Raw genomic sequence first — 18,492 nt, 5'->3', positions numbered from 1 at the left:
AAGTCTTCTACCAATTAGTTATTTGAAATATCTATATTTTTTGTCAATTCTATCTTTAAGAAAAAAAAAATCTAATATTATCTATGTTAGTACTATTTTTCTTTAGACAATTCTTATTTTTTGTTTGCTAAAAGATCAATCAACTCTGTTGGTATATAAAAGTGGGTCTTGTTGTTCATGTGATTATTTGTAAATGTGATGCTTTGATATTATTAATGAATTTATGTTTTTTTAAAAAATAAAATAAAATAAATGGGGCAGAACTTTTGCTCAATTATTTTGCAGTAGTTTTCAAGAACATGGGGTTGAATAACTAAAATAATTAGTAAAAGGAACTGCCTAAGATTCTAACCTAGAATTTTTTTTTTTTTAATAGAAGATTAAAACATGATAACAAATGGTTTAAGCTAAAAGTTTATGCTTATTTAAATGGCCATCGTTTAACTGCATTCGCTCTTAGCTGCAACAGTTTCCAAAAACCTATGGAGACCTTCTGTTTTATGTTTGTCAGTGCCAATTTCCTACTTCTCTTCTCTAAATACTCAAATGCTACTGAGACCATTACTTTGTCTGATTCTATTATTGATGGCACCAATAGCACCTTGGTTTCGAAAGATGGAAAATTTGAATTTGGTTTCTTTAGTCCTGGAAAATCCAGCAACCGATATTTGGGAATTTGGTACAAGGCAATTCCTACAACTGTTGTTTGGGTTGCAAACAGGCGCAATCCAATCAGTGATACTTCTGGTATTTTGATGATGAACAGCACGGGAAATCTTGTACTTGTTAGTGAGAACAAGAGTGTTGTTTGGTCGTTGAACTTGAACAAAGTAGCCCAGAATCCAATAGTTCGGCTCTTAGATTCTGGGAATCTGGTCTTAAGGGATGAAAAAGATACAAATTCTGGAAACTATTTGTGGCAAAGTTTTGACTATCCATCTGATACGTTACTTCCAGGGATGAAGCTTGGATGGGACTTGAAGACTGGCCTTGATCGCCGCCTATCAGCATGGAACAACCCGGATGATCCTTCTCCTGCAGACTTCACTTGGGGGATAGTGCTAAATGGTAATCCTGAGGGATATATCTGGAAGGGCTCCGTGAAGTATTATCGGAGTGCTCCATGGAATGGCCTTGGCAACAGTGGTTCGCCATCTTTGAAGGAAAACCAGCTCTTCGAGTTCAGTTTTGTTGATAATGAAAACGAGGTGTACTACATGTACAACCTGAAAAACAAATCTGTAATCTCAAGGATTGTTCTGAATCAAACCGGTTATTCGCGTCAGCGTTACGCTTGGAATGAAGAAACACGAACTTGGAGGCCGTATTCATCTGTGCCAAGAGATGCCTGTGACGCATACGGCCTCTGTGGTCCCTATGGAAATTGCATCCTTACTGAGTCGCCAGTTTGTCAATGCTTAAAGGGTTTCACTCCAGCTTCGCCAGAAAATTGGAAATCAGCATTCTGGTCTGACGGTTGTAAAAGAAATAATTTATTAAAATGTGAGAATGGAGAGGGATTTGTAAAATTTGTTGGGTTGAAACTGCCAGATACTACACATTCATTTGTGAACAGGAGTATGAATCTTAAGGAATGCAGAGTTACATGTTTACAAAACTGTTCATGTACGGCATACACCACCTTAGATATTAGAGGACGCGGCAGCGGCTGTGCTATGTGGTTTGGTGATCTGATTGATATGAGACTGTCTGCGTCTGGGCAGGATTTATATATTCGTATGTCTGCTTCTGATTTAGGTATGGGCTTTCTTTTTTGTTTCTGTTCATGCATTGAGCGTCAAGATGAAAGGTTGATGCACAATCTACATTTTCTTTGCTATTTGTCGCAGAAGTTAACTATGTTTTGCACATTTCCGTTTGTTTTAGCACTAAGTAACTGTTTTTAGTTTCTGCTTTTTCTTGAAGAGGCGAAGGTTGAGGCTAAGGTGAAGATACCAGTGATAATTGCAACTACCATTGCTATAGGTTTTGGGATGCTTATCATCGGCTACTATATTCGCAGAAGCAGAGCAAACTTAAGAGGTTTTGGGATGTTGTTTTGGCACATCCAAGTGATCTGAACTTGCTCTTTTTTTTACGATATGGAATATTTACTGTAACAGATGTGCAAAACTGTTTACAATTCAGTGCTAATAATTTTTTATATGATTATACTTTATTGCAGAGAAAACAGAAAACAAGGAAAATGATGACCAGGAGCAAGATGAACAACCAGAAGACTTGGAGCTGCCATTGTTTGATCTAATTGCAGTAAGTAATGCGACCAACAAATTTTCCATTGATAACAAGCTAGGAGAAGGTGGTTTTGGACCCGTTTACAAGGTAAATTTATCAAATTCATAAAGCCAGTATGCATTTAAGAGTGTATTTGTTTTGTAGATATAAATCGAACCCAATAAAATATAATTTACTAGATTTATTTTTACCCTTCCTTTTATTTTCATTATTTTGCTGAAATATTCCATCACGATCGATTCTCCTATAAATACGTTTTCAGGGTACACTAGAGGACGGACAAGAGATTGCTGTGAAGAGGCTATCTAGGAGTTCTGGACAAGGATTGAAAGAGTTCAAAAATGAAGTAATTCTGATAGCCAAACTTCAACACCGAAATCTCGTAAAGCTTCTTGGTTGCTGCATTCAAGGGGATGAGAAGATGCTGATTTATGAATACATGCCCAATAAAAGCCTAGACAACTTCATTTTTGGTTTGGATCTCTAAAAACCTCCTCAATTTAATTAGTTAGCCTAGTGTAACTCAATGATAAGTGCTTAATTTGAAGGTTGTGGCACAATGGTTTTTTTTTTTTTTTTTTTCAAGAACTGAAGAATCACTGACATAGGCAAGAAACTTTCCAGATCAAATGAAAGGTAAACTGCTTGACTGGTCCAAGCGTTTCAACATTATTTGTGGGATTGCTAGAGGACTTCTCTATCTTCATCAGGATTCCAGATTGCGAATTGTACATAGAGATCTCAAAGCGAGTAATGTTTTACTGGATCAAGAGATGAACCCCAAAATTTCAGATTTCGGCATGGCTAAAACTTTTGGAGGAGACCAGACTGAAGGAAACACAAACAGAGTAGTTGGAACTTAGTAAGTATTTTTTGTTCTACTTTTTAAATTAATTGGACTGATCATTAATTTGAAATTTTTCACTTTTTTTTGCATGTTTTATAGTGGTTACATGGCACCAGAATATGCAAGTGATGGATTATTCTCTACAAAATCTGATGTCTTTAGTTTCGGTATCTTGCTGCTAGAGATAATAAGTGGAAAAAGAAGCAGAGGATTTTATCATCCAAGCCGTGGTTTAAACCTTATTGGACATGCAAGTGTCGAGGGGTTTTTGCCTTTTTTTTTTTTTTTTTCCATTTTCTGGTAACTGTACCTAATTATTGACTAAAGAATCCTGATATGTTCTAGGCATGGACATTGTGGAAAGAAGGCGAGCCATCAGAACTGATTGATCCATTCTTAGAACAGTCGTGCAATCTGTCAGAAGTGATACGATGCATCCAGATTAGTCTGTTATGCGTTCAACAACATCCTGAGGAAAGGCCAAGCATGGCATCCGTTGTTTTGATGTTGGGTGGTGAGAAAGAATTGCCTCAGCCCCAGAAACCTGGTTTCTTTAAGGATAGAGGTCCTACTGAAGCGAATTCTTCATCAGACAAGCTCGAATCAAACTCAACCAATGAAATCACCTTCTCATTGGAGGCTCGATAAAGGACTTACTAATTTTATCCCTCGCTGATTTGTTCTTTGCTCACCGAATGCTGTTTCGTAATCAAACATTTAGCAGCACTTGTTAATTCCATTATCATCATTATACTAGTTAGGACCCAATATTTTACCTAGGCTTTGCAAGCTACTGTAGTGGACCTCACATGAAAAAATTAATTTAGGCTCTATTTATTTTGTAGGAAATAAGTTATATATAGATAATATTTTCCTTTCATTATTTGGTTGCATGGTATGTGTTTCTGTTTCTATCATGCATATATAATTATTTAGGCTTTATTTATTTTGGAAAAAATAATTTGTATATAAAAAATATTTTTTAAATATTTTCATTATTTAGTTGTAATATTATACTAATGTTATGTGTAAATATTTTCACATTTTAATAAAATTATTAAATCCAAAAAATGACTTAAATATTTTTCTTTTTTTGACAATAAAAATATTTTTTATTAGATATATTTTATGGTTACTTGATTTAAAATAAAGTATATATTATTTTGTTATAAAAAATAAGGTGATTTAATGAAATTTTACAATTCATCTCATTTAATTTTTGTAAAATAATACTTTTTCTGTCAAATAGTCAGTTATGGAAATTTTATTAACTTAACAAAAAATAAAATTTCTTCACATAAAAGAATGTATAAAATATTTTTTTAATAATGTTAAAAAATATTATAAATAAAATTAAATAAGATATATTTATTTATCATTTCATATTTAATATATATTATTTTAATTAAAGTTTAAAATCTTATTTAGAATATGGTAATTTAAGATATTGAAAAACTTTTATTTTTTCATTACGTTAATAAAATTTTTTGTAATTGACTAAAAAAAATATTTGTAACACCCCAAAATTTTAAATTTTATTATTTTATGAGTATTATTGATATTTTAATTTTAATTAAATTTTAAGAAATTATTTGAGATTTTTCGGATTTTAAAAATTGGGTTCGATTTTCCGAAAATATAAACTTTGATGATTTTTAAAAATTAATTTAAAGACCACGTGGCAAAACTAAAAATATATTTGGAGTCTATGAATTTTTCTGAGTTTTCTGGAATTTTTTCGAAACTTTTGGACCTCGTTTTCGATCCCGAGGCAGAGTAAAAATTCAAAATTTTGTATCCTGAATCGGACCGGCCTAATCGAACCGGACCTGATCGGACCGATCGAATCGGACCGGCCTTTTCTTTTTCTTCCTTCTTCCTCCCGCGTGCGTCTGACCTCCTCCCCTCTTCTCTCTCTTTTCTCTCTCCTCCCTCCTCCCCTTGCCGCGACGCCACCTCTCCTGCCTCCCCACCTCGCCGGCGCGCCACCTCAGCCCTCCCTCACGGCCAGCCGCCGGCTGGAACTCCAGAAAACGGCTCCAGAAAATACCCGGCCAAAATCCGGTCGATCCGGCCACCAATCGGATCGGGTCTTGTGTCTAAACTCATCTACTCGTCGAGAGCTTTCCATAGACACTAAGAACACCGAAATCCATCGAGCGGTTTGTCCAATTTTTGCCCGGGAAGTTTTAGCCTATTTTGACTTTTGGGCTAGATTTCTCACAAACCGTGAACCCCACGAGAAAACCGAGAGTACCAGAGCGCTCCACTCATCGAGAGCTTCGCGGAGATATAAATTTCAAAATTTTCGGACACCGTTTTTCGGTAGGTCCCACGAAACTTCGCAGTGTCTTTCCGAGCATTAAATGAGCTTAGAAAATTTTGAAAAATTTATGTATTACCCCGTGTTGTGGGCTTCGTGTAGGTATCCTCAATTTACGGAAATTCGGCGATTGGCCAAGTGCAGTAAATTTCCGGCGGACAAACCAATTCTGGAAAAGTCTCCAAATTGGACTGAGGTTTTGGCTACCCCCCCATTGTCAGACGTCCCGAGCGCGTTCCCGAAGTCGGAATCGGCAAAGGTAAACCCGAACCTTGCTTTTTCATAATTTTCTAGTGCCTAAATAGGATTAAAAATTCATAAAATATTCGTGGTAGCTCAGAAAATTATGATTCTTTTTGCAATAGTTTAGTAATATTGCTAACGACCGTGGGGCAAAGTTTAAAATTTTTAGAGCTTATTTGGGCAGTTTTTGCAAAAATAATCAATTATAAGGACTAAATTGAAATTTTACATATTGTGATGGATGACTGATTTGATGGGCCCAAGAGGGGCTGTGTGATGTGATTGAGTTGTGGATATATGGATTGTGAGTATAGAAGTGTGTTTTGAGCCCTTTTGCAGGTTGGGTAGGTCCTAGGTATAGGGGAGACTTTGCCGGATTTTCGGCACGACTTAGGACGTATTTTGTCTTTTTCTTTGTTTGTATGGAGTCAAATTTATTAAATGATTGTAATAAAATTGTCAGGTGAGTCGGGACAGCCTTCTTCCTCCGCCCAGCCGCCTCAATGACCACCGTCAAGTCTGTGAGTAAAATATTAATTTTAATTGTAATCTCGATATTATTATATGTTCAAGCATGCCCATGCATCACTTATATGCATATATTTTTGTAGTTAAACTCTAGGCACGATTTATGTTGCATTCATAACTGTTAACGTGCCATGGATGTTGTTGTGGTAATTTGGAGCAGTGTGCGTGCGTTGGCGTGCGTGTGATGTGATGTGGACTATGGATAGGACGGGTAGTCACGGCTTGAGTTCTTCGCCGGGAGCCCCGATTTGGTTTATTAAGGGAAAGTTCGGCTTGAGTTCTTCGCTGGCACCAAGTTGGATTTAAGAGAGCTGTATAGGGGATCAGCTCCCATATAGTATGATTGATATTACTGGGTGTGTGAGTGCTCCAAATTACCTTTTTGATGTTATGATGTGAAAATATTGTTGATGCTGCATTTCACTCCACAGGTTGTATTAGTTTTAGATAGTTATAGAGATTATGGTTAAAATTGATATTTTACTCTCTGAGTCGAACGCTCACTCCTGTTCAATATTTTTTTCAGGCTACAGGAGGATTTTATTGTGGTTAACCTGCTTTTCTCCTTCGCAGGTTGTTTATCCATATTTGTGTAATTTTATTTACTCCTAAAATTTCCGCATGTGTTAGAAGTATTTAATTAATTTGGGTCTGTAATATAAATTGTTAGTTTGGACCTGTAAAATTATTGTCACATGCATGTTTGATGTACTGGATGAGGGAGCTGAGCTCCCATTTATTTTTATGATGATATGAGTATGTGGAGGGCGAGCTGAGCTCCCCAATTGAGTATTTATTGTGTTTACAGGTCGGGTGAGTCAAAAACTCCCCGTTGGAAGGTCCATTTTATGGCCGGACTCTGTCCGGTTGTTTTCTTGAAATTGGGCCCAAATGGGCCTTAGAGTTGGGCTAAGGAATAGTTAGGCTTACAACGGGCCTCGGGGGCTTTAGGCTGGCCCAGGTCCTAGTGCCGGTCCGGCCCACAGGTTGGGTTGTGACAATATTATTTTATAAAAATTCGATGAAATAAATTTTAAATTTCATTAAATCATCTTATATGAAATAAAATTTAAAATCTTATTAAATCACCTTATTTTTTATAATAAAATAATTTTATTTTATTTTAAATTACTTTGTTTTAAATCAAGTAATTATAAAATATATCTTTTAATTAACTTAATTTTCTGAATGGTATTAACATTAGACAATATAAAAATTATTTTTGAAAAAAATATTATTCGCGAAACAGAGTCCTAATATTAGGTGATGGCTCACACACACACATGTAACAACTCGAATTCTTATATAAAAATATAAATTATAAATTTAATATTATTTTATTAATTTAAACAATTTATTAAATTGTGATTGATCTTATTATTAGCTAAAGAATAAATAATTTATGTATTTAATTACTTTAAAATTTTTTAGCCATTTTAATACATTATAAAATTATTTTGGATTTAATTTTTAGAAATATTTAATTTTTATTATAATTTTATGTTTAAATATTTTTAAATTTAATGTAATTATTCTTATTATTATTAATAATATTATTATGTTTAATTAATTTATGAAATAAGAGTTTATTATAAATATTAATAATATTTTAATATTGATTTGATTAGAGATTTGATAAGGTATTTTAAATAAAATATTATATTTAAATGAATTTAAATGTTAAAGTATTATATATATATATAAAATGAGGGTGAGTTGCAGTGCACCCTCATTTGTCAATCACAAAAAAAAAAATAATAAACCCCCCCCCCCTTACATTTCTTTTCTCTTTCTCGTTCCTTCATTTTCTCTCCCATTTTTTGCTCTGGCCAACCACCATCATCGCCGACCAAGGTTCCAGCTGCCTTCCCCAGCAACCCCTCGCACTGACAGGCCACCCTCTATTGATCATGGATGCCGATAAGGACCACCATTGCAGCTAAAAAGGAGGGAGAGGGTGAAGAAGCAGAAGCATGAAAAACATAAGTTTAAATAATTGAAATTTAAAATTTTTCTTCTAGGGTCACATGCATCATGTAAGATTTATTTTTATCTATTTGATTTCAATGATAAACAGCATATTAAAACTCTTTTAATATATTTTTGAATCTATATTTACCATTTAAGATTTTAGAATTAACAGATTAATTTATTAGAACCATATATTAGATCAAGAACAAGTGCACTAACCTGTTTGATGCACTGCAGTGTGTTTTGCAACTTTGGGATGCGCCTAGGATACCAAATGTTGTCCCTCTAGCTTGTCCACACCAAGATCACCAATGGCAGCCCCTTGAACAGCTTCTAAAGATTTTTCAATCAATTAGAAAATCAGGTTTTGCCTTTTGAGAGATTACAGATGTAAACAGGACACTAGAAACGATTTCTAGTATTTTTAATTCAAGAAATTGTTGGGAAATCTCTTTAAATTGATGAGAGATGAAGAAGATGAAAGGGAGAGGTGCTTTGGGGCAGCACCAATGAAACAAATAGCAGCTAGGTATTTTTCTTTTCATCATTTCTCTTATATAGCTAGGTCACCACTTAAAATCCTTGTCACATGTCTCCTTTTGATTGGCTTTAGATTTAATTGACCCAATCACATTGTGCCAAGTGTTAAACCTATATTTAATCTTGACTTTAATCATCTTACATGATTAAAAGACATATGGCAAGCTTATGTGTAGTGCCATGTGTCACCATTTCATGGTGCCACATGTTACCCTGTGAAATGACCAAAATACCCCTGTGTCTTAATTTTGAGTTCTCAACCAAAAATAATTATTTCTCTTTTTCTAATCAATTTATATCAAATATAAATTAATTAATTAATCTCTATTAATTAATTTCTCATTAATTAAATTCATATTTAAACACTTTAAATATAAATTTAACTTATACTATACATCCAATAACCTAGATTTGGTTTCAAGCCATGCTAGGAATTTTACAATCTAATTGCAAACCAAACCTATTTAATTAATCAATTAAACTCTTTAATTAATTAATTAAATCATATTTAATTTGGTGATTACTTGTGTATGTGTGTGACTTACTAGGCTCATCACTAATTGGCAATGAGATATGATATCAACTCTTAATATCATCAGAACTCTTTCTTACCATAAATGATTTCTCTAAATCATTTTATGCATCTCATAGACCATGGTTAACACCTAGCATAGCATGCCATGGCCACCCAATTAGTAATAAGGTTTACCTTAAATGAACCTATAATTATATGTTACCATGCACTAGAATCTCTCTGTTACAAAATCCCAACTCAAGCTGGAGTCATGGTTTATGTCAAACCCCATTTGCTATGAATATTATGTTCTCTTTTAATTTCAGTTCTTGATTAAAAAGATTTTCTCATCAGAAACTCTTTTATGAATAAATCTATCTGTCCTAGCCAGGAATTTGAAATATCAAAAACAATTAAATGAACATAGGATTTTATTCCTATTTACTTAGAAGAACAGATTCCATCTTGATCAACACCTATCTCCATATATAACTAGTAGGAGCCAACACATGCCCATATACCCATACACAGTACAAGTATGAAGGCAGTATCAAACTCAAACCACCTATATACAAGATATCTGTGCTATCTCAGGTCTAAAGATTACATGCACTGATAAGATTTATGACAATACATTGACAAGAGTAAACTCCATGTGCTTATCATAAATGTCACTGGTTTGACCTACTTATCATGTATAAGTGCCTATCATGTTTGTTATATGGCATGAGACTCACCATTCCATCTTATTTACATCTCATATAAATAACTTGGCAACAAACATGATTACAATCTTTCTGGATAAGTCATGTCCTTATTGTGAAGTATCCTTGATTGTGAACCTATTTATAATACTTTGTGCTAGAATTACTGTCACTCATATTCTTAACAACTTAAGAATAGAATTTCTAACAAAATATCAATGGACCTTTTCTATTACACATAAATATATTATGTAAACGGAAAAGTAAAAATTCCTTTTATTAATAAAAACATGTACAAGATACATACTAAATGATATGTTCTAGGGCATACTACTAACAGAGGGAGATAGATGAGTGTGCGAGGCAGCTACTTTTCGGCGTCGTTCGATGGTTGTTTTCGGCAAGGGAGGGCTTGTTCAACTTCTGGCACAGCAAGCTTCAAGACCCAACTAGCCTCACCTCCAATGGTGGCTAGAGAGAGACGATCCGGTGAGGAAAAGTTGAGAAAAAATCATGTGGGTTTCATCGGTTTCCAGCAAGTTTCCGGCTGATCCGACCGTCGGATCAGAAATTCGAGGCCACCGATGGACTCAGAATGGCGAAATCTTTAAGATAGGACCAGTCCCGCTCCGATCGAACACCGTTTGAAAAAGGCGATAATCGGATGGTCCAGATCGCTTGGTGAGATTTTCTAACTTTTTCGATTTCTAAAATTTTAAAATAATTTTATGATAATTATTAACAAATTTTGGAATTAATTTAGGTGCAATCGGATCAAAGATAGCTCACCGGTGCCAGGATTGCATTTTTAGCCAGATTTAACTGCCCGGCGGCCCGTCTCATAACGTGATCAATATTATAGTCAATCCTAGCATTTTCAGACGTTCTGGACGAGTTTCAGGTGTCAGATTTGGCATAGGTATACCTGAACCCCAAGTTGCTCATTTCGGTTAATACTGATTTAGAATAAAAATTCATAAAATATTCGTGGATGATCAGAAAATTATGATTCCTTTTGCAATAGCCTTATAATATTGTTAAGGACCGCGGGGCAAGTTCATAGAATTTTTAAAGTTAATTTGGATAGTTTTTGAAAAATATTAGTTTTGAAGTCTTATAATTGAGTTGTCTGATATTGTAATTATTACCTGGTTTGGAGGGCCCTGGAGGGGCCATATAATAATAATAATAAGATATGGGTTGAGCTTAGAAGTATTATTTGAATCATTTTACAGGGTGGGTAGGTCCCAGGTATAGGGAAAACTCTACCGGATTTCCGGCATGAATTAGGCTGTCTGTTGTTTCTTTAGAGTCTTATTTTGAATTAATACTAATAAATCTATAATATAATTATCTAGGTGATTGAGGTCAGCTATTTTTGTCCACCAAACAGCCACAATAGCCTTTGGTGCACTGTGAGTAAAATATTAATTTTAATTATAATTTCGATATCATTATATATTCAAGCATGCCTATGCATCACTTATAAATATTTATCTATGTAGTTAAACACTAGGCACGTTTTATATTGCATTCATAATTGATAAAGTGTCATAGATATTGTTTGTGATAATTTGGAGCAGTGTGCATGCGTGTGGTGTGATATTGGATATGGAGAGGACGAGTAGACACGGCTTGAGAGACATTCGCTGGTACCCGGTCCTTTATGGATAAGTCGGGGTAGACACGGCTTGAGAGACACTCGCTGGGACCCCACATTTGGTTTATTAAGCGAAAGTCCAGCTTGAGAGACACTTGCTGGCAAAAGTTGGATTAAGAGAGCTGCATAGGGGATCAACTCCCATATATGTACTCTTTGAACAGTGTTTGGTGGGTGAGTGCTCCAAATTGCATTTTTACTGTTATCATATGATTTGTATGAAAATTTTGATAATATTACATTCCACTCCTTAGGATGCATTAGCTTTAGATAGCTATAGAAATTGTAGTTAAAATTGGTATTTTAATCTCTAAGTCGAACGCTCACTCTTGTTCACCCTATTTTTTTCAGGCTACAGGAGGAGATATTTTTCAGAATAACCTGCTTCTTTTCTCGCAGGTTATCAATAATTACTTAATTTTATTATTATTCCCTAAATTTGTAATTTAGAACTCTGCATGTGTTAGCAGTAGTATAGACCCTGTTAGGAATTGTGTTAATTTAAATTCTTGAGGTTAATAAATAAAGATTTGTATGATACTTAAACAATTTGTAAATGATGTAACCGGGTTGAGCTGGACTCTCCTAATTTGAGATTTTGATAATTATTGGATTATGTTAGATTGGTCCGAAATAAAATTATAATATTTTAATTTAAATTATTTTTATATGCATGATGGGCCTAAATTGTGAGTCTGGTCATGAGTTTTGGAATAGTAAGATTTACTACGGGCTTCAGAGATTTAGACTGACTCAGGTTCTAGTATCGGTTAGATCCATAGATTGGATCGTAACAATATATATATATATATAAACTGATAAGAACAGATACAACAATTGATCTTAGCCAAAAGGCCGAGAAAGACACGCTTGAGCCAACGCCTTCAGCTGTCTTTTACAGTGACAGTTTTCTAAGGTGGAGCCTCCTCTAAAGCGATATGGGATATTCCCTTTAGCAACCGATTCTTTTCTTTTAAGATCACACTTTATATTATTAGTTAATTATTAAAATAATATTAAAAAATTATTTATTAAAGTAATGTGAATTTAAAATTATTTAATGAAGTAATGTTTATTAAGAAAAAACTAATTAAAAGAAATTCTAAAATAAGCATTTAAACAAGAAAATATCATTTTAAAAAGCAACCTCAATGGTACTGTTATCTATTATCAATGACATTTATATTTTAAAAAATACTAATCAAATTAGCATTTTTTTTCAAGTTGTTAAATCAATAAATGAACATTGTAGATACTTCGGAAAATACTAGATTGATTGATGTTTTCATAGCAATGTTGAGCTTCCTGAAAAATATTATGTATAAAATTAAGAAAGTGTTTGATACACGGTTAAAAATTAAAAATTAAGTGTTACTCTAACAAAAGAGTAAGTATTAAGAAAGTAAAAAATAATTAATGATGTAATAACTAATGATATTTAATAGGAGATTAGTTAAAAAAAAATAAATAAAACCTTACATGAAGTATAGTGTTACTATTGATTCTCTTATAATATTCAAGTAATATTAATAAAAAAAAATTAAATATCATATATGATGCCACAAAGCTCAACATTCCATGGAAATTGCTTTTAAAATGATGTTTTCTCGTTTAAATGCCTTCTCTAGAAATGTTTTCTGCAATTTGCAATTTTTAACATTATTTTAATAATTAACCCTTGTATCAGTGAGTTATTATCAGAAAAATTAGAAGATTTCTTTCACTTTGACATTTATTTATAATACATTATTTAATGGGATTTGCTTATCGAATCAATTTGAATCGGAAAATATTTATTAACATTGCTTGAAATTTAATTGCCGAATGAAACGATGGATGGGACCCGTAATTGCGGATTAATTCATCTCAGTAATTGTATTTTAATTCATCTATTGAACAAAATGATACTTGAGAATTGCTAGCAAATACACCATGAACATTATCAAGAAAATCTTGTTTTTGAAGGGCTTTTATCAAGTATTTTACGTACTCATAGCACAGAACATTAAATGAAGTGGCATCTACGGAGTTTTGCAAAGGAGTCATGATGGCCTCGTTGACTGAATACATTTTGTTGCTGCTGGAGGAAGATTTAAAATCAAGCAAAACCCTTTTGATGTAAAAGCCAGGCTTCTTAGACTGAGGCAATGTGCCCTCTCCACCCAGCATCAGAACCACGTCTGACATGCTAGGAATGTCTTCTGGATTTTGTTGAACGCGCGACAGGCCAACTTGAATTAATCGCACTGCTTCAGGTGGATTGCATGAGTCCCCTGTTGATCCATCAATTGGTTCCCAATATCTTCCTTCCACATAGAGCATCCAAGCCTAAATAATGTGAAGACAAAGTATTTTTAATTGGGTGGATTTGATTTTAAAATATATATATATATATATATATATATATATATATAGATGCTGTGAGACAAGTCAATATAAGATAAATAACTGTTATGCTTGTGTTATTTATTGAAATATATCATATTAATTATATGAATAAACTTTAATTTATTTGAGATGTTCAATTTAATTAATTTTAAATTTTTACTCCAATTTAACCTCAAAGTTTCATTTTATATCCAAATTCACCCAAAATTAAGGAATGTATAACTCACTCATCACTTTGGTTCGTGAGTTATTTTTTTTTTTTTTAATATTTTTTTAAGGTAATTACCTTTGTTAATTATTTTTAATGTTTGTTAAATAATTATAATTAGTTAATTTTTTTAAATTTTAATTTTTTAATATTATTTAATAATATGGAAATAAAAATTTAATATTTTTATATTTTTAATTTTATTTAATTATAATTTTCTAATTTTAAATTAAAAATGAAAATATAAACATAAATTTTATAATTTAAATAATTAAAATTAATTATAGTTCTTTCAATTTTAATTAATTATATGAAAATGAAAAATATATTTTTATTAATTTTCAATTTAATTAAGTATAATTATTATAATTTTTATTTTTAATTAATTATATGAAAATATAAAAATATTGTTTTTTATATTTTCAGTTTAATTAATAATATTGAATAATAAAAAATAATATTTTTATTAATTATATAATATAAAAATAATATTTTAATATTAAAAAATAAAAAATAATTAAATATTAAAAAATGACGGGTATAATGAATTTAGACTAATTTGAGCTTAAATTAAAACTTGTAGATTAAATTAGATCAAAAATTAAAAATAAATTAAATTAGATCTCTCCGATAAGTATAAGAGACAAATTAAACTTCATTCCATTAATTATATATTATCTTTAATTTACATTATTTGAGCAATATAATATTTATTGTTATCCTTTTTTTTTATCATTAGAATATTTATTATATACAAATATATACACACACATTCATGACCAAGAAGGCTGAGGCTGTGGCTGTAGTGTTTTTGGCAGAATCCTCTATTACACTTCCCACTAATTATCTTTAATATAAAAACACCAAAACTGAATACATCAGATTTTATTGAGTAAACCCCATCTAACGTATATTGTGGAGATATGTAACTACTGCATCAAATACCATGTTAACAAATTAAAACTGAAAAAAATAGAAGCAATATATAGAAGAAAGCCACAATAAGTAAAATTTTTACAAAACATACATACAATGTTCCAACCACTTTATTTGTAATTTTTTCAATTTCATTTCCTCCAAAGTTTCTCAACATATTAAAATATGAAATCTTAAGATTCAATTTATAATTTATTAAAATGTTGTTAGCTTTAAGATTTCTATGAATAATTCTTAATTCTGAGTCCTGATGTAAATAAATAAGCTCTGAAACTAGTCCATTGATGATGTTAGGCCAATTTAGTAACACAGTATTTGTTGGATCTGACAATTTTTTCCAACCATGAATCACAATTACCAATGGAAACTATATATATTAATTATTTAAAAAGATAAAAGAAAAGTAATGTATGTGTTCAGGGAGTGGAACCAAAAATAAGGGAATCTAAGCTTTTGTTGGGCATGTATTCATAGATCAACATCTTTTCATCTCCTTCAATACAACATCCTAAAAGCTTCACCAGGTTTCGGTGTTGAAGTTTGGCAATTAAGATGACTTCATTTTTGAACTCTTTAAGGCCTTGTCTAGAACTCTTTGAAAGTCTTTTCACAGCTATTTCTTGTCCTCCCTCAAATATACCCTGCAAAGTATCTCTTATAACAGTTCCAATATAAAAGCGAAACCAATTCCAATTTTCAAGAGGCTTGTTGAACCAAAAAAAGGAATCCGCCTGTGCATTTGTTGATTAATTTCTTTTTCTACCTTATAGAAAGGTCCAAACCCACCTTCTCCAATCTTGTTGTTCGCAGAGAAGCCGTTCGTCGCACTAGTTATTGTAGCCAAGTCAAATGGAGGCAGCTCTAAATCTTCCTCTTGGCTATGGCTGCCATCATTATTTTTAACATTCATATGATTATTTCCAAATATCCCTGCAACAAAAGAAATTGATCTCCATGAGAAAGAAGGGGAAGAGTGCATGTGGGGGAAAAGAAAATTTACACTAGCTAATTTCTGTTATTTATGGAAAGAAAATGATTCTAGTTAAAAAAAAATTACCCATTTTTGTCCGTAGGTATGACAGCAACAGCAAGGACAGGATTAGAAGCAGTACTCCAGCAAGCACCACCAACATGGCAAGTATCTTTGTGAAGTGTTCTTTGTCAAAAAAAAAAAAATTGAAAGAACAAGAAAATCAAAGTAGGATTAGTGTTGATGATACAATCTGCAGATGATAATTTAAGGAAAAATTAAACTGACTGATATCATCATCATCACTTCTTTGACAAGGCAGGCTTTCTCGAAATCCATCTCCTCTGAATCCTTTGTTGCAGTGACACTGGTATCCAGTTTTTCCATGGGGGAGAGACGAGAAAATACAGTTAGCGTTTTCGGAACATTTGCATGTTCCATTTAACCACCATGCTAATTTAATCATGTTAATCACAGGTGGTGATTGCTTGACCACGATGCTTGAATAATAGTACGGACAATCTGTTCTATTTTTCTGGACGTCATTCAACAGATCTTTCACCCTTTTGTATCCATCTGACAGGCATCCCATGTTCATTTTTGTGGAAGGATCCATCTTTGGATTCAAAGTCGGGCATTAGAGATAGAAGAATAACCGCAATTTACAAGAAAAAGAAGATTTTGCAAACTTGGTGCAAAGTTGGTGCCATAGAGTTTATCTACTGTTTCGATTGGACAGCTAGAATTGGCAGGAACTTTGACCCAGATGCTATCTTTAGTTATTCTATGGACTTTAAAATCTCCGATGAGGATGTCTCCTGACTCGGTGCAGTTCAGAAGGATTTGGCAGCCACCAGCGAATCCAAATGGGTAGATGAGTGCAGCTGTCCAGCTACCAGCTGGGCAAGTTTGATTGCAACCTTCAGAATTTGAACTTGTCTAATTCGAAAAGATCACTACGATGAGTATCGCTCTGGGAATAGTGAAAATATAAAAATATCTTGATTCTAAACCCATCTCAACTGAAATTTGAACCTTGTAATGATCAAGTTAACTTTTACAGTATCTTTTTTTTCGAAGCTACTTAAAACCTTGGCTATACGCGCTAACATCAAGTTCTTTCACTTGGCTTCACTTCACTGGACAATATTTAATCAATAGAAAAGCAAGTCAAAACTAAGTTCTGATATACGTCAGAATCCAAGAATCTAAATATGAATCCAAGTCTTTGTGGATACTAATTAGTAATGTGGACCTAAAATTAAAAAAAAAAAAATCTCTCCATCGTAATCAAATCTCTCATTTTTTTTACTAAAAAAAATTCCTTTTTTTTTTATAAAGTTGAAATTAAATTTGGGATTTTATTTATTTTTTTTTGTATTTTTAATTTTATTTTATTTTGATTGAAGAATTAGTCTCCACCATACGTAACATTTTATTTTTTAAAAAATTATAATGAATCCTAAAATTATTTTGGTGTTTAATCCTAAAATGATTTTCACTAAAAAAAAGTTATGACGAAAAGTCTATAATGTGATGAGAGGGAAAAAAAATCATTGAGTTTCACGTTAGAATTTAAGGGTCTAATTCAAAGATTCTGTATTAATTTCTCCTCGTCAATGGGGTTGGAATCTTTGGTTTCAAGTATGCAATCGAATTGACAGTCAACAAACCTTCTGGAAAATTACTAAATTACTTTGAGATTTAACTTAATTGCATACTATATAGTTATTAATTAAATGAATTTAATTTATTAATAGATTTTAATTTAGGGGTGATTGTCATTTTTAAAATAATAAAATTTCACATGTCAATTGAAATTAAATGAATAAAAAAATAAATTTAATCCAATTCTCAAAGTTAAATTAAACATTGGAGATGATGCTGTAATTAGGTTTCAATTAATTTCAAATGTTTCTAAATTTTGGCACATCTGTTTAAGTTGAATTCCTAACTGGTTTAGTGTAAGGGTTCATGCCTTGATGGAAAGGGAGAAACTGAATTAACTTCCTAATTATGTAGCTAATTTTATATATATATACTTTGTCTCATTTTAATTGTTTTTTAGAATTTATACATAAAAAATAAAAAAATAATTAAATAATTTTATTTTTTATAAAAAATTTATTAATAATATTTTAAAATATTCTCATCATACATTTAAAATGTGAAAAGATGATAAGAAAAATATAAATGCATTAAGAATAATAATACATACAGGTAAAGTTAGAAAAATAATTAAGTCACATCGAAAAAAAAAAAGTTAAAGGGTGAATATAAATAATTAGATTATAATATTGATTTGATTAGTTATTTTGATATGTAAAGTAATCTAATTACTTATATAAGTTCGAATTAAAATAAATTAATTATAATTTGACTAATATTTTTTTAAAAAATTTAA

At 31.9% G+C, this 18,492-nt stretch overlaps 1 protein-coding gene and 1 pseudogene across 2 annotated transcripts; one reads left to right on the top strand and one right to left on the bottom strand.

The window, feature by feature from the left end:
- The first annotated feature begins 217 nt into the window (after positions 1-217).
- Positions 218-4,090, top strand: LOC110653368 (G-type lectin S-receptor-like serine/threonine-protein kinase At4g27290). Of its 2 annotated transcripts, XM_021808963.2 has the most exons (7): positions 256-1,758; positions 1,927-2,043; positions 2,186-2,343; positions 2,519-2,729; positions 2,881-3,118; positions 3,203-3,353; positions 3,449-4,090. In XM_021808963.2, the coding sequence occupies exons 1-7, from the start codon at positions 483-485 to the stop codon at positions 3,749-3,751; spliced, it is 2,454 nt and encodes an 817-aa protein (XP_021664655.2). In that variant the 5' UTR covers positions 256-482; the 3' UTR covers positions 3,752-4,090. The 2 variants fall into 2 exon arrangements, with proteins under 2 accessions (XP_021664656.2, XP_021664655.2); XM_021808964.2 differs by lacking the exon at positions 3,203-3,353 and having other exon boundaries at positions 218-1,758; positions 3,449-3,583.
- An 8,233-nt stretch (positions 4,091-12,323) lies between these two features.
- Positions 12,324-12,454, bottom strand: LOC131174386 (U2 spliceosomal RNA; annotated as a pseudogene).
- Positions 12,455-18,492: the final 6,038 nt, after the last annotated feature.

The sequence above is a fragment of the Hevea brasiliensis genome, chromosome 15 (assembly GCF_030052815.1).
Source record: "Hevea brasiliensis isolate MT/VB/25A 57/8 chromosome 15, ASM3005281v1, whole genome shotgun sequence".
NCBI lineage: Eukaryota > Viridiplantae > Streptophyta > Magnoliopsida > Malpighiales > Euphorbiaceae > Hevea > Hevea brasiliensis.
Note: the sequence above shows the minus strand (reverse complement) of the source record. Positions and strands in the feature narration are given on the sequence as shown.